The sequence below is a fragment of the Dromiciops gliroides genome, chromosome 5 (assembly GCF_019393635.1).
Source record: "Dromiciops gliroides isolate mDroGli1 chromosome 5, mDroGli1.pri, whole genome shotgun sequence".
In the NCBI taxonomy this organism is placed as follows: domain Eukaryota; kingdom Metazoa; phylum Chordata; class Mammalia; order Microbiotheria; family Microbiotheriidae; genus Dromiciops; species Dromiciops gliroides.
This window is the reverse complement of record NC_057865.1, coordinates 219,237,904-219,264,434: the sequence shown is the minus strand read 5'-3', so window position 1 is coordinate 219,264,434 and position 26,531 is coordinate 219,237,904. Positions and strand designations below refer to the sequence as shown.

The window sequence follows — 26,531 nt, the reverse complement described above, 5'->3', positions numbered from 1 at the left end:
ATATACAAACTATGTATAAATAAGGCCTATGCAGGCTAAATTTGAACTATTCAACAGGAGGAAAGCACTAGAATTAAGGGGGGAGAGGGTTGAGGAAAGGTTTCCTGTAGAAGGTAAGATTTTAGATGGGACTTGAAGGAAGCCAGGAGACAGAGATGAGAAGGGAAAGTATCCCATGCATAGGGGGCAGTCAGTAAAAATGTCCCCATTTGGGAGTTGGAGTGTATGGTATGAAGAAGAACAAAGAAGCCAATGTCAGGTAGAGTCATCAACAAACAAGTACCAGGATAGTCCAACACATTAAAATCTTTGTAAGGAGGTGTCCAAGGGAACAAAAGTAGTCTGTAGAGTCTCAATGGGAACATTACCCTCAGGGAGATGAGTGACTTTTTCATAAAAGGTGCTAGCAGCAATGGACTCAGGACTCTCTCTGAGCATTCTGTTAAAACTGATATTTGTATGGGGCAGCTAGGTGGCGCAGTGGATAGAGCACTGGCCCTGGAGTCAGGAGGACCTGAGTTCAAAACCGGCCTCAGACACTTAACACTTACTAGCTGTATGACCCTGGGCAAGTCACTTAACCCTAATTGCCTCACTTAAAAAAAAAAGAAAACTGATATTTGTGTATGGGTGGAAATCTCAGCAATGCCTCCCCCCGCCCCACCCCCCCCACCCCCCGACTACAACCTTACTTGATGTTAACAGTACAGGAGGGTTTGGGCAAATTGAGAAGCTTCCCATAAGTTTTTCCTGCTATTATAGGTTGGGCTAACTAAATATCAGCCTGAAATGGAACCATTCCAACGTCAGTCAATATATCAGGCTGACTTATGGTTAGAATTTGGGCACCTTAAACTCAATATAACCAAAGTTATTATTTATTCCTCAAAACCTAATTTTCCTCCTGATTTCCTAGTGGCACTACCATTCATGCAGCCAACCAGGTTTAAAATCTTCATGCTACCTTTGACTCTTTGTCAGTCATATATCCTCCACTAATTTGTCAGCTCCAAGAGAGTGAAGAGTACTTGTTTGTTTATCTTGTATTTCCCCCTAGCAACTAGCTCAGTGTTTGTCACACAGTTAGCATTTAGAAACCCTTTAATGAATTAATTCCACTGAAGGTTAGGGATAGAGGGTGAGATAGGAAAAGGAGGGAATAGGGAATGCATATGAGCTACAAGTCTTCAAAGGTTGGATTTTCCTCCACATTCCCCAGACTACTTGGCTGCTTCTGAAAACATCAATATTGATGCAGTCATCACTTATCAATCATCCCACCCCTAAACCCTTGACAGCCTTGCCCTAGCACCACTCTAAGATTAGAATACAAAGACATGGACAGCAAGCTTTCCTGAGCAGAACAACTTTATTTAGAGTTTTTCAGATACTCCCCATAGACCCCAAGACACACTAATCTCTGCTTTCTCACCTGCTACATAAAGGGAAAAGGGAAAGGGAAAGGGAAATGGGGTGGGAGGGTGGGAATGGAGCAAAGGTAAAAAAAACCATCTACAGATCCAGCTTCTCCATATCTCTTTCCTCACTGTAGCTCCAGAGAGAGGAGGCAGATCAAAGGGGAGTATCTCTCTCTTCTTTCTTGCCATTACTCCTTGCTCAAGCCTCAATGGCTCCTAAGCTCAGTTCCACATGCTCCTCCGGTTGGAAGATGTGGTCTTGATAGAATAACTCTTCATGGACCCAGATCCACCTCCACTGGAGAAACCAAGGGCATTGGTTCCCATCGTTCCACCGATGCTCAACCCGCTGCCTAAGCTTCCTCCGACTGAATTCACCACAGCTGAAAAGTAGAGAAAAGAGTGGTCAATGTGTCCCCATGCCATGACCTGAGTTATGGCTAATTTAGGTGTCACCAGTACTACCAGGCAACTCTCTAGCACCGTGAACCACGTTAAAATACACATTTTGGATTATTTGTGGATTTCTTTCATATAAGGTCTCCCTCTTTTCTTAACATCTAATCACTGGGAGTGGTTCTATTGGATATGAGCTAAAAAGGGGTGCCTGGTTAGTGCAAAAACTAAAGGATGGGAACTGAGGGAGTGGGAAGCTTTTTGACTTCTTCTGGGGTCAAGGACACAGTGACTGACATGATTCCTGTGGCAAACCCACAAAATAACCCTAGAGAGCAGTTTTTGTTGTTGTTCAGTCATGTCCAACTCTTCACGACCCCATTTGGGGGTTTCTTGGCAAAAATACTGGAGCTGTTTGCCATCTCCTTATGAGGGACTGAGGCAAATAGAGTTAACTGACTTGGCCACGTTCATACAGCTAGTAAATGTCTGAAGCTGGAATTTTTTTTTTTTTAGTGAGGCAATTGGGGTTAAGTGACTTGCCCAGGGTCACACAGCTAGTAAGTGTCAAATGTCTGAAGCCAGATTTGAACTCAGGTACTCCTTACTCCAGGGCTGGTGCTCTATCCACTGCACCACCCAGTTGCCCCTGAAGCTGGAATTTGAACTCAGAGAGATGAGTCTTCCTGACTTCAAGGCTAACTATTTACTGCACCACTGCTAGAGACCTGCAAAGATAACATTTATTGACCATTGGAGGTTTGGTAGAGCTCATTGGTGACCAACAGGAAAAGACTGAAGTAGAGTAGGCCATGGGAGCTCCAAGAAGAAGGGCTAGCCCAGGTGCATATAGATTGTCGAAGGTACATAATGGCTGAAATGATACACATGAAGAGGAAACTTCATCTTGGTAACCTGCTGGATTCTCAAGGAAGATAAATGAGTCCCAGCCTAAGTGGGACCTCTGGCCAAACAGGGTAAGGCAAGAGGGTGAGGTAAGGCTGACATTGGAAACCACCACTGTACTGCCTAATGCTTCCAGATATGTTCCAGATGTGGAACAGAAGCTATGGGGTTTTGAGACAGTGATTGATGACCTAGGGTATACAAAAGCTCAGGGCTGTGATTGCACAAAGGTGGGAAGCCATCAGTATGTCACGGAAGAAGCATGAAGACTATTTGGTCCTGCAGGGAAAAGTCACAGTCACTGATCTAGAATAGAAAGGAAACTAAAACAAAGTTTTCTTGGAATGCAGAGTATGAAAGGTAAAACAATTACCCACATAGACAGATAATGATCATAGTTGGAAAGCAGATAATGGATGAAATGGTTGATACCTAACAAAGTCACATGCACTCTATAAGTAGCCACAACATGTGCAATGTATAATATCTGACCCATGTGTTTTTACATAGGACACATCTTGCTCTGTGTGTTAATCGCACAAATTGTTTTTGCACATGGCCTGTATGTTTAGTTACTGTATGCATCCATGATAGGCCAAGAATGGAGAAGAGATTTGCACAAGGTCATGAACTAAGATTTTAGTTTCCTTTTATTTACCCACCAGGTTATTTCTTTACTTCTAGTCTCAAGGAGTTCTATTCTACAGGCTGACAAGTGGAGTGTCTACCTAGTTTGTTTTCCTGTGCGAGTCATTGTGGCCAAGGCAAAAATAGTAAAAGGTTAAGGCAATTGCACAGATAATTCCAATGTGATTATCCATATCAATGGTTCCGTGCTTAACTGGAAGACCCAGGATACCTGAAGTAGTTGACCCTATCCCTCTATGATTTGAGTTTCAACTCCAAAAGTCAATGACTTACAGATATTGACAGATCCAACTCCATCTCCAGCCAACCTACAATTTAAAAAAAGGAAAAAAGGATTGGTTAGAGCCTATATTCCTGTGGGTCTAGAGATCTGTAGTATTTCTAGTCATTTTTGTAACAAATTCATACTCTTCATCTTGGGTTTTGATGCCCTCCCTCCTATTACAACATCTGTTGCTTGCTCCAGCTCCATCTCTCCTATGCCTTCCAAGTTTTGTTTCCTTTCTTGATACCTAAAACTCATTTCCTTTTCCTTCTCTTCCCTCAACACCCATTTCAGGTTCCAAAGCTTTGCTCCATTAGTCTGCACTCTACCCCCAAACTGAAAATAATTTCTCCCTTGACATTTTTTTGTTTGTTTCAAGCACGTGTTTTGTTCTGTACATGTCATTTCCCACATCTTCACTCCCAACATGCTTTTTGAAGGCAGGGACTATGTAATGTTTCATTTTCATATCACCTCCACCTAGCATAGTGCCTGAGACATAATGTGCATTTAATAATTGTCTGTTGAGTGAAAAAGAAAAGAAATGAATGCTTTCTCCTAGCCACCTTGTTCACCACCTGTCTCTTCCTCCCCCATCTCTGAGTCTAACATTCACAAAGCACTTGCATACTCCTTTCCTAAGTCAATTTCCCTCAGGCTCCATTCCTTCTATCTCTCACCATTCACTACCTGCAGCTACTCATTGTGGAAGCAAGGTTGGACTTTGAGTCAGGAGACTTGGGCTCTTTTAGTCCTTGTCCCTGCCGCTTACTTGTTATGTGACATTTGTCAAACCACTTAATATATTTGTTATTTTTGAGCCACTTCAGTTGTGTCCAACTCTTCATGACCCCATTGGGGTTTTCTTGGCAGAGATACTAAAATCATTTGTCACTCCCTTCTCCAGCTCATTTTATATATGAGTAAACTGAGGCAGACAGGGTTAAATAACTTGCCCGATGTCTGAGGCTAGATTTGAATTCAGAAAGATGAGTCTTCCTGACTCCATGGCCAACACTGTCTCCACTGTGCCACCTACCTGCCCTAATATCTTTGAGCCCCTTGCAAAACAGAAATACAAAATACTTACTCTCCCCAACTATGTTGTTATAAAGAAAGCATTTTGTAAATCCCCACTATAGGAAACGTGAGCACTCAATATTGTTGTTGTTGCTTATTAATTATCTTTCCTGAATCTGGTTGCTCATCCTCTCTCTCCCCCATCAGACTCTAAGCTCCCATTGTGCAGAGGACCATCGGAGCCCTCCCCTTTTTGGCTCTCCTTGCTCCTTCCTTGGGCAGTACTCTCTTTGTACCTGATGGAGGAGTAGGGAGTGAATGGGCTCTCAGTAATGGTTGACTTGGTCCGGATGAAGGGGATGGGAGAGGGAAGAGATGGAAGAGCTGGAAGCAAACTTGTATGATTTACAGATGTTGTGGAGATAAAAAATTCATTCATGGCAGCTACCTATTTGTTTTGTGACTCATGCCCCATAAGAAAGGAGCAGTTGGCCTTGGGGCCACACTGGCTCAGTCTGCTGGAGAGCAAACAGTTGCTAGGAAAGAACTGGCTTGCCCCACCCTCCTGATTCTTTGCGGCCAAGAACAGAAGTCACTGTGAAAAAACCGTGGGGATCAAAGCTACTTATCAAAGGGATACCAAAGGATGATATTCAAGAGCTCCAAGGGAGCTTCTTGTTGTGTGGGGTCCTCCCTTCTTCAAGAATTGAATACTATAGGGGCAGCTAGGTGGCGCAGTGGATAGAGCACCGGCCCTGGAGTCAGGAGTACCTGAGTTCAAATCCGGCCTGAGACACTTAACACTTACTAGCTGTGTGACCCTGGGCAAGTCACTTAACCCCAATTGCCTCACTGAAAAAAAAAAAAAGAATTGAATACTATGTTGATTTAGAACAAAGGTCAGAAGCCATTAATTTGCTGTGGGAAATCACTTCTTGCCCCAGAGCCTCAGTTCCCTCATCTGTTGAATGGGGGCTTTGAGTTTTGTGTTCTCTAAAGTCCCTTTTCATTTCAGAGCTGAATTTGGAGGTTGGAGCATTTTAGAAAAAAGAAGCCAGGCTAGAAAGTGGGTCCTGAAAAGAAGCAGCATTGTTGGACAAGACATCCTGACTGCTCCTATTCTTTTCTCAGGAGGAAGTGGCCTCTGATTACTATGAGGTGGGGAGGAAGGGAAAGAAGGATTCCTCTCTGTGCCATCAATTCAGTTCCTAGTCTGGTTGTTCCCCTTTCCCAGAGGCATTGGGGACTTTAATTTCCTCCTCTTCTTGGGGATATTTGCACAATCTAAATCATACATTTGGGACTCCTATGCCCATCCCCAAAGAGGCTAGAACAATGAGCCAAGGAACTCCCTTTTTAATCTCAACCTCTCCCCACAAACCACCCCCATTTTACCACATTTGTCAAAGGTCCTATCTCACATTTCTCACCATTCCATCCCTACCAGACTTTCTTTGGGTCACTTACTTATCCTTCAACACCCACATCCCCACTCTGTACCCCTAACCACTACCTCACCCCACCTTGAGTGCCTCACTTTGTCTAATAAGAGTTGATAAAATCAAGGGATTTAGACCTGAAAAGGGCCTTAGGAGAGCACAGTGGAAAGGATTCTGGGTTTGGAGTCAAGCAACCTGGATTCAAATCCCATCTGGACTGCTCACCACCTGTATAATCTAAGACAAGTCCCCACCTCTCTGTGCTTAGTTTCCTCATATGTAAATGTAGGCTGTAAAGGCTACCATATAAGTCCAGTTTTGCTGAACTGTTTTTCTTCATTTCAAAGGAGGATGTTATTGCTGGAAGGTCGGGGGGGTGGGGGTATAATAGTAATTAATTGTGGTGTAAATAACAAAAAAACCTCAATAAAACTTTAAAAAGAAAAGAAATAAAATGGAGGGGTTGAACTTCCCTTAGAGAGATATACTGAAAAGCACAATGAAATTAGAGCCAGAGGACAGAGGTCCAAATTAAAAATTAAATTCTGGCTGTACTATTTACTTTATGTGTGACCATTTATTGTATGTCACTTACCCTCCATAAGTCTGTTTGCTCATCTGCAAAATGGGGATGATAATAGTTACTCAACCTACCTCACAGGGTTTTTGTGAGATCCAAATAAGATCATGTATGAAAAATACAGCTTTGAATCTTAAAACGCAATGTTATGCATGTGATATGCATGTATTTGTATTTGCTTTTAAAAATTCATTTGAAAAAGCTTATAGAGTGGAGGGGAAGATGGAGAAGGAGCAGGGGAGTGAGTGAGCCTTACTCTCATCAGAATTGGTTCAAAGAGGGAATAACATACATACTTAAGTAGGTATAATAATATATCTTGCCCTGTGGGAAAGTGGGAAGGGAAGGGGATAAGGGGGAGGAGGTGAAGGAAGGGAGGGCAGATTGGAGGAGGGGGCAGTAAAAATCAAAACACTTTTGAGGAGGGATTGGGTGAAAGAAGATAGAAAATAGAGTAAATATCAAGGGGAGGGAATAGGATGGAGAGAAATACAGTTAGCAATAGTAACTGTGAAAGAAATGATGAGCAAGATGCTATCAGAAGGACTTATGAAAAATGCAATCCATCTAACAGAAAAAGAACTGATGGTTTCTGAATACAGATTGAAGCATAATTTATGGTTAGTTCCTCTTTCTAAAGGTATTTTGTCTGTTTTCTTTCACAACCTGACTAATGTGGAGATGTTTCACATGACTGCACACATATAACATATTGAATTGTTTGATTTCTTAGGTTGGGGAGGGAGGGAGGAAGAACATTTGGAACACAAAGTTTAAAAAAAATCAATGTGAAAAAATGATTTTTTACATGTAACTTGGGGAAAATTCTAAATAAATAAATAAATCCTCCCAAAAAATTCATTTGAGACTTCCTACAAAATAGTATTGGCTGCAAACGTACCAGAGTTGTTCCTCCCTTGTTGTCTTTGCTCCTTCTGTTCTTCCTATCTTCATCAACTCACTTATCCATTCAATAAACATTTATTTATTCCACCCTCCTTTCTAGTTGGCTATTTCCTAGCCATCTGTTAAAGAGAAGCTTAAGGCTGCGCATACCCTTTGACCTAGCAATACCACTTTTGGGTCTTTTTCCCAAAGAGATCGTGGAAGGGGGAAAGGGACCCACATGTACAAAAATATTTATAGCTGCTCTTTACGTGGTGGCAAAGAATTGGAAGTTGAGGGGGTGCCCATCAATTGGGGAATGGCTGGACAAGTTGTGGTATATGAATACAATGGAATACTATTGTGCTATAAGAAATGATGAGCAGGAGGAGTTCAGAGAAACCTGGAGGGTCTTGCATGGGCTGATGATGAATGAGATGAGCAGAACTAGAAGAACATTATACACAGTAACATCAACATTGAGTGTTGATCTACTGTGATGGACTATATTCTTCTCACCAATGCAATGGCACAGAAGAGTTCCAGGGAACTCGTGATGGAAGAGGATCTCCAAATCCAGGGGAAAAAAAAAAAAAAAAAGAACTGCAGAGTATAGATGCTAAATGAACCATCCTATTTCTTTTGTTTTTGATGCTGTTGTTTTTTTTCTATTTTGAGATTTTCCATCATTGCTCTGATTTTTTCTCTTATAACATGACTAATACAGAAATAGAATTAATGTTATATATATATATATAAACCTATATCAGATTACCTGCTGTCTAGGGGAGGGGGGAGGGAGGGGAGGGAGGGAGAAAAATCTGAAATTGTAAAGCTTGTATAAACAAAGGTTGAGAGCTATCTTTACATGTAATGGGAAAAAAATAAAATACTTTATTAATTAAAAAAAAAGAAGGCATTGTTCTCAGAAACTAGACTGTGAACTCAACTTGAGAACACCTTCAAAGCCAATGGATTTGGATGACGCCAACCAATCACCTTGAAGCAGTGTGTAAGGACGGCCTCTGTTCCAGATCTATAAAAAGCTTCCACAATCAGCTTGCTAGAGAGTTCCTGATTAAAGCAGGCTCCTGGAGGAGGACTTGAGGAAGAACCCAACCAGGCTGGAACTCTAGGCTAGGTAGGACTTCTTTTTCTTAACTTTCTGAACTCCTTGTAAATATCTGTACGCTTTAATAAATGTTTAATGCCCCCCCCAAAAAAAATAAATAAAAAATAAAGAGAAGCTTAAGGACTTCCTCATAATTAGAGCTTCTGGAAATGGAATAACCTGCCTCATGCAGCAGTGAGGTGCTTCACTGGATGCATCCATCACACCTTTCTGTGACACTTAACATGTAATATAGCAGTGCTCACTGAGTGTTTGGGGGCAAGTTCACTGATTCCTACAGATCCACATAGCAGACCCCACTTCACCTCCCACCCCCCTATGCCACAATACCCACCTGCCCTCCTCGCCCTCCAGAAGCTTTCTATAGGTGGCAATCTCGATGTCCAGGGCCAGCTTGACACTGAGCAGCTCCTGGTACTCACGCAGCTGGCGGGCCATTTCCTGCTTGCTTCTTTGCAGGGCAGCCTCCATTTCCTCCTGCTTGGCCCGGGCATCCTTGAGAGCTAGCTCTCCACGTTCTTCAGCCTCTGCCATGGAGGCCTCCAGTTTTGCACGCTATTGGGAGAGAGGGTGGAAGGTGGGGAAGGGGGAGGACAAAAGAGGAGAAGAGAGAAGTTTAAAGGCATCTGCTTGGAGTAGTGTCCATAAAGAGGATCCCATGATCCAAGAGAGAAAGATACATATATACATAGAGAGTTAGATACATAAAGATACATACATACACACATGCATGCACACACATATGTGTGTACATACATACATACATGGTATATAGATACATAGATAGCATTCGTATAGTGCTTTAAAGTTTGCAAGGTGCTTTACAAATATTTCTCATTTTAACCTAATAGCAACCCTGGGAGATAAGTGCTATCTATTATTATCCACATTTTACAGATGACAAAACTGTGCCAGACAGAGATGAGGTGACTTGCCCAGGATCACACAACTAGTAAGTGTCTGAGACCAGATTTGAACTCAAGTCTTCCTGACTCCAAGAAAAAGGGTAAAGGTGGCAGGCTCCAACTAACTGCTAGGCATCATTTGGGAATTACAATGCCCAGAGTGGTATCATGTATGCTCCTCCAGACTCCGGAGTGCCTTCAGAAAGTCCCAGGCCTCTTCCTTCATTAATTACAACCAAATCATGTGAGTAAGAAGAAAATACTCTGCTCCTGGTCGGGGCCCCAACTTGTGACCCCTGAGAGGAAGCTCTAAGTTCTCTGGTAGGATATTATAAAATAATCCCTTGAACAACTCAGAATCACTGAGATAGTCCAGAAATCCCTCCTAGATCCCAGGTTCAAACATGGATTGGAACAGGTTACCCTGGGGTAGCTGAGAGACCTTGTTAAGTCTGAGTCCTCAGCCCAGGAATGGAGAAAGGACTTGAGGTTCCACTAGAACTAGCCTAGAGGTAGAGAGAGAGTGAGGAAAGGGACCTGTTTGTCTCATCAGTCCTGATAACCCACGTGGCCCCACCTGTTCTTTCCTCCTTAGCTCCTGTTTGGATTCTCCCCAACAGATCAATAGTCTAGCACTCTCCAAGCTCAGACTGCATGAGCAGCTCTAACTAGCAGTAAAGCCAGGACAGAGAGATCTGGGTTTTGTCCTCAAGGTGGTAAAATTTAAAGAGCATTAAAAAATGTAACTAATGAGTTTAAAAGTATGCCATTTAAAAATGCATTACATTCACATGTTGACCTCTTTCCACAATGTAGAAACAACTGCATTTGGCACACTTAAGTTAACAAGAATAATTAGTTAAAATAGAAAACTGTCAGATGGCAAGAATTATTAATAATCCCCATCCCTAAGCCACTGTAGTAATTAATCGTCTCTAAGCTGAATCGACCAAATGACTTCTTGTATTATTTTCACATCATGAATTACAACGATGAATGCTGCTAGCTCTTGGCATCAAAATTACTAGGTATGATTCTGTCTGACAGCTGCCAATTCTGTCTCTCCCTCTGTGCTTCTGTCTTTTTCCTTCAGTGCCTCATCCTTCAGAATGGAAGCTAAACTCCAGGGAAGAAGGCAGTCAGTCCCTTCTGAACATCTTTGTTATTGTTGTTGCTGTTCACTATGTACAGATTCTATAGATGCTGTTATTCTATAGATACTTTAGTTGAATATACAGAAAAGAAGATAATCTTCCCTTTCTATACATCTTACAGCAATTCCAGGTAGAAAGAAGTCGGGGGGGGGCAGCTAGGTGATGCAGTGGATAAAGCACTGGCCCTGAATTCAGGAGGACCTGAGTTCAAGTACAGCCTCAGACACTTGACACTTACTAGCTGTGTGATCCTGGGCAAATCACTTAACCCTCATTGCCCCAAAGAAAGAAAGAAAGAAAGAAAGAAAGAAAGAAAGAAAGAAAGAAAGAAAGAAAGAAAGAAAGAAAGAAAGAAAGAAAGAAAGGAAGGAAGGAAGGAAGGAAGAAAGGAAGAAAGGAAGAAAGAAAGAAAGGAAGAAAGGAAGAAAGAAAGAAAGAAAGAAAGAAAGAAAGAAAGAAAGAAAGAAAGAAAGAAAGAAAGAAAGAAAGAAAGAAAGAAAGAAAGAAAGAAAGAAAGAAAGAAAGAAAGGAAGGAAGAAAGGAAGAAAGAAAGAAAAAAAGAAAGAAAGAAAGAAAGAAAGAAAGAAAGAAAGAAAGAAAGAAAGAAAGAAAGAAAGAAAGAAAGAAAGAAAGAAAGAAAGAAAGAAAAGTCTGAGGTAAGGTTATGAGTTCTGTCATCCTCATCCTTCATCCCCTACATACACACACACACACACACACACACACACATGCATACATTCTTACTGGCTGAGGTCAATTCTTTATAAAGTTTTATCTCCAAAATTAAGATTATATTTCCTCCTTCAGATTCTCAGACAAAGCTGAGAAGGGTATGGTAAAGAAGTCTGGGAATGGGTTCCAGGGCTGTGCTAATTATTTAGGGACATGCTCCATAGGGTTATGTCAGGTAAGAAATAGAAGTATATACAGAAGCCAATGAGGAAGAAGTATTGGGAGTGAGTAGGGTTTCAGCAGGACTTGATGGGACCAGAGACTGGCATGCTTTTCATAAATGCTGAAAATCTACTAGTCCCATGATGCCATTCTTTTAGGAATCAAAACATTAAGAATTGGCTCAAAGAGAGAATAACATACACACGCAAGTGGGTATAGTCATTTATCTTGCCCTGTGGGAAAGTGGGAGGGAAAAGGGATAAGGAGGGAAAGGTGAAGGAAGGGAGGGCAGATTGGAGGAGGGGGCAGTAAAAAGCAAAACACTTTTGAGGAGGGATACGGTAAAAGAAGATAGAAAATAGAGCAAATATCAAGGGGAAGGAATAGGATGGAGGGCAATACAATTAGCAATAGTAACTGTGAAAGAAATGATGAGCAAGATACTATCAGAAGGACTTATGAAAAATGCAATCCATCTACAGAGGAGTCAAAATATTGGGCATTTGGGGCTTGCTAGTCAAGGTAGGGAAGGGGCCTGACACTACCTGGTTCTTGACATTCTCGATCTCAGCCTGCAGCCGCTGGATAGCCCTATTCATCTCAGAGATCTCATTCCGGGCGCTTCGAAGGTCTTCGCCATGTTTCCCAGCCTGGGCCTGGAGGTTCTCAAACTAGAAGGAAGAGACAAGCGAATGACATGAAGCGACTAAGGAGAATGATTCACGCACAGGGGCCAAGGAGGTGACCCTCAGTTTCACCTGCTCAGCCACCAGGTGTGTCCACACACAAGCCTCCACCAATCTCCTACTCACCATAAAGCCTTTGTCTAGAATGGCCCTCACTTTCCATTATCTGCTGAAGTCCTACCCATGCTTTAAAGCTTGATGCAAGCCTAACTCTTCTGTGAAGTCTTCCCTAAGCCCCCTTTCAGTAATCTTCTATCTTCTCTGACTTCACATGACACTTTGCTTTGTAATAATACTATTGACGTATATATATATACTTTGCAAATATTATCTAATTTAATCTCACAACCCTGGAAAGTATTATTATCCTCATTTAACAGTCAAGGAAACTGAGGCAAACAGGGGTTAAGTGACTTGCCCAAGATTGGTCCTGGACCTGTGGTTTCATTGCTACATGAAATTCCTTACTAAGGGAACCCTTCCAATGTGGGGTAGCACCATCTCTGCAAATTACAGTCTTAGTTGCCTAGAGCTCTGAGAAGCCAGTGACTCGCCCAGGGTCACACAGCCAAGGTCAGAAGAACTTGAATTCAGATCTTCTTGGCTCCAAGGTGGCCATTCTATCCAACAAGCCATAGTGTCTCTCTTGGAGACACTCACTTGGAGTATAATAGTCTGTATTATAGATATCTGTCTCTGCATCTTCCTCCACTAAGATCCTCTTTCCATGCCTTAGCCTGGCATAAGTTGGTTCTGGCTCCTTAAAGGCTATATCCATTTTATTTCTAATAAGGATCTTCACTGAGTACCCAAGAAGAGGAAAGGATTTCCTATTGTGACACTATGGCTATTTGGGGCTGATTGATATTTTTGTTTGTTTGGTTGGTTTTTGGTTTTTGGTTTTTTTGCGGGGCAATGAAGGTTAAGTGACTTGCCCAAGGTCACACAGCTAGTGTCAAGTGTCTCAGGCAGGATTTGAACTCAGGTCCTCCTGAATCCAGGGCCAGTGCTCTATCACACTGTGCCACCTAGCTGCCCCCAGGGGCTGATTGATATCTGAAGAAGGCTATGGCATCTTCAATCTTTGTCTGAACTGAGCAAGAGAGGTCAGGGGAATTACTAGGATATACCCCTTCAGGGACGTAGTAGGTGGAGGATTTGAACCCATCCCAAAGCCCCATTCACCTTAATCTGGTACCAGGATTCAGCTTCAGCCCGGCTGTGCTTAGCAATGTCCTCATACTGAGCTTTGACCTCAGCAATGATGCTGTCCAGGTCCAGGTTACGACGATTGTCCATGGAGAGGACCACGGAAACGTCTGAGATCTGTGTCTGCAGCTCATTCAGCTCCTGTAGAAATTTGGACAGTTATGGTCAGGAACCAGCAGGCAGGGCCTTTCCTTCCTCCAGATTCCCTAAGCCTACCATATATCAGTCAAGTTTAAATGGAAGAATCATGGGGAATGCAACAAGGAGAAAGGCAACAAGTAAGACAATAAGAGATAAAGACACCCAAAGAGATACAGAGAAGTGAAGAGAAGAGAGAGATACCAGTGACACAATGAGAGACAGAGAGATGAAAATGCCAAAGGAGACACTAAGAGAGAAATGGAGAAAAGGGGGACAGATACCAGGAGAAATATTGAAAGAAAAATGTCAATAATAGGAATAGTGGGCATTTATATAATACTAAAATTTTCAAAGTGTTTTACATGTTCTTTTCTTTGAGATTCATAGTAAACCTATGCAGCGGGCACTGCAGGTATTATGGGCCCCATTGAATAGATGGGGAAACTGAGGTCCAGAAAAATTATGCAACCTGTCTGGTCACAGGTAAAATTTGAACACACCCCGTCTAACATGATACCAAGGCAGATATTGCAAGAGACAAATATAAAGACAGACTGAAAGAGATATGAGATAAATAGAGATACCTAAAGATACATGAGGCTTGGAAGTCAAACATGATGGGAGAGAGACATAGATATAAATACATAGATATAGAGGATCTTATTAACACATTCATGAATTAGGGTCCTGCTTATATTTCTGCTGTAAAGAAGAGTCACTTGTTAGCCTGTCCTTGGCTTAAGGTTACATGGTTACACACACACGTTGTATGATCCATACAGATTGGTCAAAATTCAGACATAGCAGGATATTGGAAACTAGAAACCAAAACTGATGTGTAGGGTAGCTAATGGAAATATCCAGAGGACTATAATTGATCCCATGAGCCTCCTGAACATTATGAGCCCAGTTCTCCACATCTCCCCCAGACACCCAAAGGATAGTTAGGTTGATTCAATGAGAATGTCCATGGCTCTATGAGGGGAAAGAGTGAGTAAGAGTGTGAGAATTGATAAAAAGGGATGAGTGTGTGGTTGGCTGGAAGTACATGGGAAAGAATTGATAAAAGTGATGATAGGAGAGAGGAATGTTAACCAACAATCTATCCAAGATATTCACCTCAGACTTCTCACGAAGTAGTCCTTCAAGGTACAAATGTTGAGCCCTCAGGCACACAAATTCCATGTTTACTAGACCCCATTTCACCCTAACCTGGCTTCCACACATATAGAGAACCTGGAATAGTCTCCCCAGCTTCCTCAAAGCCCAGACCTCCTGCCTACTTGCAGATACAATTTCACATTCCTCCTTATTGACCTACCCAGTTTCCCTTATTCCTTACTATTTTCTCAATACTAATATGATATGTAAAGTAATAAAATATCATAGGTGTAACAGGTTTAGAAGTGATGACCCCATATATAGCCCACATAAGGTCTGATTGAGGAAATAATGGGCTCACCTTGACAACCACAAAAGTCTTTATCCCTCTCTACCTGCTGTTGGCTCGTTTCCTTATTAATTTTCCCTAAGATCTAGGGAGATATTTAAAGAATTTAAGGGAGGTACCTGAGGTATTTAAGGAGTATGTTATGCTATTTAATCATAAGCTAATATAAATACACAGTCACTCTCAATTATTTCTGAGCCCCCACTCATTTATAAATAACCCAGAGAAACCACTTTTCACATATGCTTTCTCTTTCCTCTCTGTGTGTCTCTCTCAATCCCCCTAATCTCACAGGCTTAAATTCACATTAGTGCTACTAGCTATATACTAGCAGTGTAACAAACAATAGATACATATATAAAGAATTCAAACATTTAGCAGCCGTGAAAAGGATTGCAATTAGAGTCACCTCTGACCATCAACTGTAACTGTCACTAAAACCATTAGTACCACTGTTCAGAAATGTCCAGGATGAAGGTCAAACTCTCAAGAATTTTCTTCAAGTTATCTTCTCCACAGGATGACATAATGCCTTTTCAGTCTTTCTCAGAGATCATAGATAACTCACTCAGACTCTCAGGAAGGAGTTCTTTTAGTCCTTTCCTTAAGTGCTTTGCAGAGTCTCTCTTAGCTATAACTGTTAAATCATTCCAGAATTACTTAAAACAATAAATCCTCAATAATGTATTCATTCTTAAAGACACAGTAACAATATCCATAATCTCTGTAGGGGAAGGACTCCTGCAGATAGTGTTACATAGGATTAAGTGTTTAGAGATAATTTAGTCCTTTCACTGTACAGAATTGGGAACTTAGATGTTAAATTACTTACCTGTGGTCACAAAGAACCAGGATTTAAACCTGGTTTTCTTTTTTACTCAAAACTGGTAATTGTTTGTAGTACTCTATGTTATACATGTATGTGTGTATATGTGAATGTGCATGCACATATGTATATGCACAAATGTGTATACTATGTTAATATATTATGTATATATGTTTTAGCATAGAATAGTATAAAGAATTACCAGTTGTATGTATAAGCATACACACACATCAAAACCCACCCCTCCAAAACACATCTGGTTAGGTGTCATCCTACCCAAAGGCATGGCCTGGATAAGATGACCTCCCAGTCTTCAGTTCCTAAGAATCTTGTACCCCTAGAAGTCCTTACCACTTCATAAAGCATTTTCAGGAAGTTGATCTCATCAGTCAGGCTGTACACCTTGGCCTCAAGCTCTACCTTGTTCATATAGGCAGCGTCTACATCCTGGAGTGTCAGAGAAAGGAAGACAATGTGAGTCCACAAGACTAGGAGCTGCCACATTGAACCACCCACACCCAAATGACCAGCCATGCACCTCCACTGGCTACACTGTCATTTAAGGTCATGGCTTATACACACACACAGCAAGACAAGCTTGTCTTCAACATGTGGAAGCCATGGAGGCCACTAATTCCCAGTACAACCAGGCACTACTGGATGTTCTTAATCATAGAGGTGTTAGAATGTTGGATCAGAGTATCAGGAGCTGGAAAGCAGCATTGGGGTCAAATAGTCAACCTTGTTTTGTAAAGGGGGCTCAGAGAAGTATAGTAACTTAACGAAAATCACACAGATAGCAATTAGCAGAGTCGATTGAAACCCAGATCGTCTGAATCCAATTTCAGAACCCTCTCTAGACTCTACCACCCTACATACTTGATAAATGATCTTAACACTTGGTCTTGGTTGGCTAAGATATCTTGAACCTCCAAGCCTGGCATTTAATGGATTCCTAAAGTTCAAGTTAGGGTCAGACTCCCAACCCCAACAACAACAAGCTTCATTTCATGATCTTAATTAAGCAAGTTTCTTTTCCTCTCTGAATCTATTTCCTTGTCTAAAAAACAATGTTTTAAAACAATTCTTATCTTGATGTCCATTAGAAGGCTGTTGGAGGATTGAAAGAGATAATAGAAATGAAAGTACTCTCAGAAGAAAGTAAAGTGCCTTACAAATACAATGTGTCTTTCATTATCAGGGTGGTTGCTAGTTTTACTATTGTGTGTATTCCACATGCAGTCTTCTTTGTGGAGATGAGAATTCTGACCCACCACCCCTGAAGCACTTGCTTTGAGTGGTTTCTCCAACTATAAGGACAGGTGCTAACTACACTCTGAAGAGCACTCCCCCACAGTCCAGAGTACAAAACAGAAAACTGATGCACTCCGAGCTGGAAACCCTGACACTTGAGTCATTCATGCCCTGTCCTACCCCAGCAAGATTGCTGGGGGTACTGGTGGGGGGGGGGGGAGTCACCTTGTTTGTCTTAGCCAGAAGGTCTTAGAGACAAAACATCAAAATAGAAAGGATAATAATCATTTTACAGAAGAGGAAGCTGGTGGTGATAGAGGAAAAGTCCAGCATTCCTCCAACCACAGCTCCCTGTTGCTCTGCACTAATGTTTTGGGTGGGCTTTTCCCCCATAATACTGACTACATGGTCCATCCTGGCCACTTTCTGGCTGCCCCTGCTCCTGCCTACTACTCACCTTCTTCAACACCACGAATTCATTCTCAGCAGCTGTGCGCTTGTTGATTTCATCTTCATACCTGAAAACGTAAACAGATGAGGTGAGAGGGAAGGAACAGTAGGGAAGCTCTTCGCTCTACACCAATAGGAACCTTAGAGCAAAGGTAATCTGCCACTTGGAAATCAGCCTTTCTTTCTCCCCTCCACTCCCCTCCAAATCTTGCCAGAGTCTAACAGAAAGGTAATTTCCCAGCCCACTCTGTATGAGTTTGGAACTCTCTATGGGGCAAGTGGTACTCTGAAAATGGGGTCTGTCAGCATTAAGCTAGACAGGATCACAAAAGTGAATTGACTTCACCTCACTAGGTAGAATTAGAAATTGGGGAAAAGAGAAAAGGGGATATTCATTTAATAAAGTGTTTTGTAACTGGGTTATCTCAGAAGATCAAGTGGGTTTGCATCCAATAGAGCATATTAACATCTAATGGTTGTTCAGAGATGGCAGCCAGTCACCAAGAAGGATCATGGGACCAGGACCAGAAGGGACTTCAATTTACTGAGGAGGAAACTGAGGTTCAGTGAGATTCAGTTAGTTGCTCAAAGCAACCATTTTCCCTCTGTCCTACCCTGCCCTAGCCTTTGAAATCAGCTTCAATGGCCAGAGGGAGATTGGGGACAAAGAACAGACATCTGTCTCCAGGAAGTACAAACAGAAAGGAGCAGCAGGCCTCCTCCCTGCCCTCCAGGCTCTTTCCCCACCTGCCTTCCCTTTCTCTGCTTTCTAGGTAGATCAAAGGGCTGAAGAGATCTGGGCTTTAAGGGGGCAGGGAGGAGAATTGGAAGTGAAAATCTTCTGGTTAAAAGGACTTGGGTCTGGTGCTTAGAATCCCTGGGAGCCTCAGTCAGCCCCTCCACTCTTTTTTCTTGCACCTGTCTCCCCTCCACCTGCCCTGAGGATTAAGGATGTTGACTTTTCTCTGCAGGGATGCGAGGGGCAGTACTCCTAGCCAGAAGGCCCAGTTCTTTCTCAATTACTATCCAGCTTCTCTCAAGCTTCTGTCTGAAGTATCTTTTTTTTTTTTTTTTTTGCGGGCAATGGGGGTTAAGTGACTTGCCCAGGGTCACACAGCTAGTAAGTGTCTGAGGCCGGATTTGAACTCAGGTACTCCTGAATCCAAGGCCGGTGCTTTATCCACTGTGCCACCTAGCCACCCCCAAATCAAAGCTGCTTCTTCTTCTTCTTCTTCTTCTTCTTCTTCTTCTTCTTCTTCTTCTTCTTCTTCTTCTTCTTCTTCTTCTTTTTTAGTGAGGCAATTGGGGTTAAGTGACTTGCCCAGGGTCACACAGCTAGTAAGTGTTAAATGTCTGAGGCCGTATTTAAACTCAGGTCCTCCTGACTCCAGGGCCGGTGCTCTATCCACTGTGCCACCTAGCTGCCCCCTGCCTGAAGTATCTTATCCCTCTCCAACTTGGCCCTACAGTACCCTATTCCAAGAAGCCCTCCCATATTAAGCCCACCCCTCTCTCCTAGGGCCTTTACTCCTAGGCTACCCCTCCTAGGACAGAACTTATTCTCTAATGCCTGCAGTACCCACAAAAGTGTGCCAGGGTTGGCCTCACCCCAGCACTCAAGCTGTGATTTCCAATGGAAGGGAGGCACAGCAGCCACCTCCCAGGCCGTCCTCGGCAGCCCCAGCCAGCCTTCAAGGCTTTCTCTGCCTTCATACCTTCAATTTTTGTGTTTCCTAGTGAATTCTGACTCCTCTTGCCCCCTTGACAATCCTGTCCCTTAGGAGCATAGGATTTAGAACTGGAAGTTCATCTAATGCCAAATTATTCCTCTTCCGAGAGGACCCTGAACCCCAGAGAGATTGTAAGTTTTCCTCCTCTGACTCCTAATCTATTGTCCCCTCCACCATATCACATTGTCACCTCTCCAGGGGTCCTGCCTTCTGCAACCCCACAGTGGGTGTGATGCTGCATTTGTATTTGTCCGTATTTTATTTGGAAAGGTTTTTTCCACTTGACTCACTCCTGCTAGAATAAAGCACTCTCTCTTCTCCCATCCTTCCCTCTTTCAAGAGTGACTTGTAGAAGGGACCATCCCTAGTGTGACTGCATTAGTCCCCATCTAGAAAAGAACTCTTTGCTTTGATGACGAGACTCAGAAAGCAACCTCCCAAAAGGCACAAAATGGGGGTGAGGGAGAGGAGGAAAGGATGACTCAGGACTTGTCAATAAAGTCATTAACCAAGTAGTTTCAACCTGCTAACAACTCCTGAGGCTCTAGCAAGAGGGGACTGGCTATGTGACAGATAGGGGTTAGATAGACTTGCAACAGGAGACAGAAGCATACTAGCTACCTTCAAGCATTTAAAGGACTATTATGGGAAAGAAGAAACGAGACTTGGCCCCAATGGGCAAAATAGAACTATAGGTGAATGGAAGGTTAGGTTTGAGGTCAGGAAAAACATCCTTACAATTTGAGCTATTCAATAATGGAGTGCACTCCTCATCACTGGGGAGTATTCAAGCAGATATCATGGTTGTGGTGAATGGGATTTGAATTCAAGTTTGAGTAGGACTAAGCTGTAAGGTCCTCCTGAAATTGAAACAACATTTTTTGGGGGGAGAGGGAAGTAATAATAGTGGAAGTTACATGATGTGGGGGGTCCCCATAAACAAATTGAGTCTTTCCGAGAGGAAATTATGAAGACCATGGGACTGCATACATCAGCTCTGAAGACAGGAGTGTGGTTGTGTCAACAGAAACAGGCAGGATTCCCCCTACCCCCTCAGAGCCCCTCCCACTACATTACTTGTTCTTAAAGTCTTCCACCATATCCTGCATGTTCTTCAGCTCCCCCTCCAGGCGGCCCCGGTCTCCCTGCAGTCCATCCAGCTGCCGCCTCAGGTCGGCAATCTGGGCTTCAAAGATGGATGGAAGGCAACTGCCTTTGCATGATTTCTTATCTTGGAGGAGGTTCCACTTGGTCTCTAGCATCTTGTTCTGCTGCTCCAAGAAGCGCACCTGAGATCCCAAGAAAGAAGCAGATAAGGGACTGAGTGGGGCAGCTCGGTAACACAGTGGATAGAGTGTTGGACTTGAAGTCAGGAAGACCTGAATTCAAATCTGACCTCAGACCCTGGACAAGTCACTTATCCCCTCCATGATCTGGGCAACTCTCTATGGTTGTAAGTTATTGAGTTGCCCTGCCTTAGTAGTATCCTCATCTATGGAGTTCCCCATAGCAATGAAATCAAGGACTGGCCTCTGTCCCCAACGTTGCAGAAAACTCCATGAGAGAAGATTGGCCAAGACCATGAATGGATCCCTCCTCCGAGGCAAGCTTGCCTTGGCCATCACCTCTAACCTTATCACCATTGAAAGCCCCACCCTCCCTAACTGCCCCCCCCCAAATCACCATTCATATCTCTTCGTATGCCCAAGATGGAGGTTCTTCAATTGATTGATCAGTATCTACCCTCGTCATGATGATTATTATAACTATTATGATTACTAATAACTCACCTTTCTATTCTACTTTCCCAATGCTGACCCTGTGTGGTAGATAGTACTATTATGCCTATTTGCAGATGAGGAAACTGAGGCCTTATAGAAATTGCAATTCAGCTAAAGTCACCTAAGTCATGTTAGAGTTAGAGGCTGACTCTGAGACCGTTGCTATTTCCACGATGCCATTATAATGATGATGTTGTTACTGTTCAGTCCTTCAGTCCTGTCCCACTTGACCTGACCCTATAGCACTCCAACACTGTCCATGGAGATTTATTGGCAAAGATTCTAGAATGATTTGTTGTTTCCTCCTCCAATTAAGGCAGAGGTGAAGTGACTCACCCAGGGTCACACAGCTAGTAAGAATCTGAGGCTGGATTGGAACTAAGGTCTTCCCGCCCTTCACCCACCGAGATGGCTCTATAGCTGCCCCTAATATAATGATAGTCATCAAGATAACGTTTCTATGGCATTTGAAGATTTGAAGAGCACTCTCTTCATTTACACTACCTGCTTTCTGGGGTTATTCCATTAGCAACCCTATTTTATAAATGGAGAACTGAGGTTCACACTGCTCCTGAGCAGAGTAAGGATTGGAGGCCAGCTTTCTGGGCTCTAAGCCCAGTGCTTTGTCCATGCTTCAAGCTGTGCATCGTAAGGATGTTCAGGAGAACGAGGCCAGGCCTTCACCCTCACCATCCAGCTGGGGAGACAAGACTCAAGGTGACAGATAGATAGCGAACAATAAAGGCAGTGAGTGCCAAGCGCCCCGTAAATGGCAGGCTTCCTGGAGAAGCCGGAATTTGATCTGGGCCCTGGGTAGAATGCAGCTGGGAAGAAAAGACCAAAGCATTCCCAGCAAGAGGAATCCCACAAGCGATGAGGGGCACAGTCAGGTCAGGGAATGGGTGCTTCTGGAGCAGAGAACACCAGAGAAGTGAGGTGTGAAGAATTCCAAATGCCAACCATTGGGGTTGTGGTGGCAAAGGGGCCCGTACGGAGATCGGTCAGTCAACACACATTTATTAAGTGCTTGCTGTATTCCAGGCGCTGTGTTCAGTGTAAAAGATAGCCCCTGCTCTCCAAGAGCGCAAACGATTATGCACAAACTTATGTGCGGGATAAACGAAATAATCAGCAGAGGGAAGACATTGGAATTAAAGGAATTGGGGGAAAGGTAGGGTTTTAGCTGGGTCTCAGAGGAAGCCAGAAGATGGGAATGAGGACATAGGAAATAGCCCAGGGCTGGTCAACCCAAAGAAACCAACCAAGACCCGGCCCCTCCTCTTCCCACTTCCTGCCCCAACTCTCTTTGTACCCCCTCCCAGGCTGGCCTGGCCTTGTTCTGCCTTCTGCCACAGGTCATTTGGGGGAAGGTGGGAGGGGAAAGATGGGAAAAAATCAATCATAGGATCAGAGCTAGAAGGTACTTCGGTGGCTGTCTGGTCCAGTTCCCTCATTTTTGAGATGAGGAACTGAGGTTCAAAAGGAAGGAAGTGACTAGAACAAGGTCATGCAGATAGCAAGTGCAGAGGCATGGCTTTGGGCTCAGGTCCAGTGACTACAAAGCCAACACCTCTTTCTGCTATGCCACCCCTACTGACTAATGTCCACAGAACAATGCTAACTCCAAACTTCTTTGTGCTTTAAGGTGACCAAAGACTTTTCCTCACAAAAGCTCTGGGAGGCACGGGATACATGCATCATTAACCCCATTTTATACAGGCAGAGAGCAAAACCAAGAGTTACTGGATTACAGGTGGTCAAATGGGCAGTATCAGAGCCAGGATCCACAATACCTGCTTCTGACGCTGGTGCTCTTTCTATTATTTAGTATAATATCCTGAAAATGGCTTGAGATTCCACAAAATGCGTGTCTGCGTTTGATCTCTCCCAGTTGCCCTCCATCAGTTATTCTAGACAATCAAACAAGCTAAGCACTGGACATACAAAAATCAGATGTGAAATAGCTTCTGCCTTCGCTGAGCTTATGTTCTTCTTTTTTTTTTTTTTTTTTTGGAGGCAGTCAGGGTTAAGTGACTTGCCCGAGGTCACACAGCTAGTCGGCGTCTGAGGCCAGATTTGTAAATTCTACTGGCACCCTTGCTCACTGAAGCCCATCCTATTCTCTCAGTTCCCAAGGGAGGAGCTCACCTGTTCCCAGTCTGATGGGGGAGTCAGGACATACCCACAGTTTTAAATGCTGAATAGGGTGAAAGGGGGTGGGGTAGAGAGACAGAAAAGACACCCTGCAGGAAGGGAGATTTAAGAACATGTCCGAAGAAATAAAAGTTGGTCAGACTGCAAGGCTCTGCAATCGCTGAGCCTGGGCAAAGGGAAAGAGGAATGGACTAATCACTTCCCACCCTCATTCTCCATCACCCATGATCCCCCTCCCTCTCTCACCTCCATCCCCTCCCCGAAACTTGGGGATCCCTCTAAATCTTAGGATGTTGGATGAGGGGATGAAAGAAAGAGAGGGGGAGGGAGAGGAAGACCCTGAACTCTCCACCCCACCCCTTTCTTACCTTGTCAATGAAGGAGGCAAACTTGTTGTTGAGGGTCTTGATCTGCTCCCGTTCCTCCTTGCGCACCTGCTGGATCTGGGGGTCGATCTCCACATGGAGTGGGGCCAGCAGGTTCTGGTTGATGGTCACCTCATGGATGCCAGCCCCTCTGGCTCCAAAGCCTCCCCCTGAGGCCCCTCCATAGGCAGAATGCAATCCCACAGACACTCGGGGCCTCCCAGAACCCAAGCCGTAGAGGCTGCTACCACCGAAGCCCCCCATCTGGCTGGCCGAGCTGCCCCTGGAGGACACTGAGCTCAGCCGCACCTGGGCCCCCTTTCGAGGGAAGGCTGCAGAGCGGGAGCTGAAGGTCTGGGAGCTATATCGGACAGACATGCTGGTCAAAGATGAGGTTCTGGCCGGCGACTGGGCTGGGAACAGCTGGACAAGCCTGGTGAAACAGGAGTGTCGAACCCTTTGGAATCCCCCCCAGCAGTTGGCCTCTTTTTATCCGTTAGGAGCTGGGCTGGGCCTGCCCCAAGCCAGCCGGAGGGATCAGTTTACAGCAGGTAGGTGGGCGGGGCTGGCTTCTATCCACCTTTCTCCGCCAGCCAGGAACCTCCCCAGAGAGACTAGGTCACTTTTGCCTGAGGACCTGGCTGGGGGCTGGGGCTGGGGGTGGGAGGTGGAGTGGTCCTTGGGTCCTGCCGCCCTCACTACCACCTAGCCCTGAGGTCCTCAGAGAGGATGACCTGGGGGGAGAAGACACTGACCCTGCCATCTGGGAGGCCTCCTCTGATGGAGCAGACAGTGCCTACTTTCAGGATACAGAGATAGAGACACAGATTGAGGACAGCCTCGTAGCTCTGACTACGAGGCGGGGAGGGAAGCATGGGTGGAAATATCTGGGGAGGCTTTTTGGATGAGGTGGAAGAAGAGTACAGGTGACAAAGTGGGGCAGTGGAAAGATTGCTTAATCACTCGGGTCTTCAGTTTCCTTATCTATAAAGTGCAGGATTTGGAGCGGATGATTTCCAAAGTCCCTTCCAGCTCTAAGTCCCATAAGCCTAGACCTTGAGTGGCTCAGGTTGTGACTGAGGTGGTGATAATAGTGAGGAATAAAGATGGGATTAAGTGTAGACACTGGGGCGCTGAGGTCCCTAGTGGATCACGGCACTCATGGGACAATCCCACTCCTACCCTGCTTCAAGGGAGGTTTGTCTGGTCCCTAGCCCAGTTCTAATGGAAATCATCAGCTGTTTAGCCAAGGGAACCCTCCCCAGGATGTGCTCTCCCCTGAGGGACAGTTTACCTCTTAAGCAATGTGACCCCTAACTCCTGAGCTGAATGCAGCCTCTGGTCTAACAGGTTTATCTTAGCACCCCCAGGCCTGAATTTCCATCTAAGTAGTTTGGGTAGGGTCCCTGTTCCACCTTCCTATCTTCTCTTTTCCATTCTGGTTCTTAACCCTCTGTGCCCTCCCCCCTGCAGGAGGCTGTGGTCAGGTATTCTGGGGAAAATCTGCTTCATGCCCCATTCATTCACACATACACACATTCACACAAACACACTCCTGCATGGTTGGGTGGGGCGGGGGAGGAAATGGACAGAAGACAGAATGTTCTACAAGAAGGGCGCAGGAAGTTTTCCTCCTTTTTACTGGATATTTGGAGGCTTGAAAGCTATTCCTATTTCTTCACTTCCCCTTTGATAAGCAGGGTTTCTGCAGAGAAGTAGAGCAGGGCAGGGCAGCCTCCCTCCATCCCCCTCACCCAGCCCCAACACCTCCAAAATGAATGAAAACATTTCTAAAGGTAAGAACAGTTGGCAGTCTTACCACCACCACCACCTCCCCATGAGCACTGAACAGAGTCAGCTTTCACGACATGGCTGAAAAGTCCCACCTGCTTAGCTCTAGAGCTGACTGATTTTAATCACAATAAGGGATTTATATTTGCACTTGTGCAACTGGGGATCTGTGGCAATGCATGTATTTGTGTATGTGAAAGTATATTTGTGGGGGCAGCTAGGTGGTGCAGTGATAAAGCACCGGCCTTGAATTCAGGAGGACCTGAGTTAAAATCTGGCATCAGACACTTGAGACTTACTAGCTGTGTGACCCTGGGCAAGTCACTTAACCCTCATTGCCCCCCCAAAAAGGAAAAACAAAGTATATTTGTGTTTATATGCGTGTATATGTATATTCATGTGCGTACATACACATTCATATAGGTGTGTGTCTAGGTGTGCATGCATGTATGCATGTGTGTATGTGTATTATAAGATGAGAAGTTAGGTTGAAAAAGACCAGAGAGATCATCTATTACAACCCTTTCATTTTAGAGAGGAGGAAACAGACCCAGAGAGATTATATGATTAGTCCAAGGTCACACAATTAATAAGTGGCACAGCCAGAATTCAAACTTGGCTCACCTAACCCCAAATTCCATGTTCCTGCTCAGGAGGCCACTCTGTGGAATTGTGGGTCTATGTCTGAGCATCTAGTGTCTGTACCTGCCCATGTGTATGTATATCCATGTGGAGTTTGTATGTATATTTGCATTATCTATATGTACTTACTTGTGCATGTCTTTGTATGTACAAAGCTATATATGTCTATGTGTATCTATTCACATATGTGCACACACAAATGTATGTGTGCGCTGCTTTGAACAGAAAAATCCCTTCCTGGGTGTTTAGTATCTTAACAATTCCCAGTGGTGAGTCAGACATACCTTTCCTATCTCCTGGACCATATCCTCCCTTGGACCTTAGCAAACAATTTCCAAATGCTTCAAGACCCTGCTCAAAAGGCGAATAAACATCAGACTTAGTAATAAACACAAAGGGAAGCAAAGGTC

General features: G+C 44.0%; 1 protein-coding gene across 1 annotated transcript; it reads right to left on the bottom strand.

Moving 5' to 3' along the window:
• Positions 1 to 1,463: 1,463 nt before the first annotated feature.
• On the bottom strand, positions 1,464 to 24,129 carry KRT7 (keratin 7). The gene is made up of 9 exons (XM_043967055.1): positions 23,692 to 24,129; positions 20,466 to 20,677; positions 17,666 to 17,726; positions 16,306 to 16,401; positions 13,514 to 13,678; positions 12,188 to 12,313; positions 9,024 to 9,244; positions 3,642 to 3,676; positions 1,464 to 1,801 (listed from the first exon to the last, which is right to left on the bottom strand). Exons 1-9 carry the CDS (start codon positions 24,064 to 24,066, stop codon positions 1,641 to 1,643), a joined length of 1,452 nt encoding a protein of 483 aa, XP_043822990.1. The 5' UTR covers positions 24,067 to 24,129; the 3' UTR covers positions 1,464 to 1,640.
• Between the last annotated feature and the right edge of the window lie 2,402 nt (positions 24,130 to 26,531).

What these genes read in the sequence shown, in the direction of transcription:
- KRT7 (XM_043967055.1), bottom strand. Translation starts at nt 24,066, where the DNA reads ATGTCTGTCCGATATAGCTCCCAGACCTTCAGCTCCCGCTCTGCAGCC. An exon ending in TGAAAATGCTTTATGAAGTG is followed by an intron (nt 13,679 to 16,305) that starts GTAAGGACTTCT and finishes AAATTTCTACAG; the next exon opens with GAGCTGAATGAGCTGCAGAC. An exon ending in CTGGAGGGCGAGGAGGGCAG is followed by an intron (nt 3,677 to 9,023) that starts GTGGGTATTGTG and finishes TTTAAATTGTAG; the next exon opens with GTTGGCTGGAGATGGAGTTG.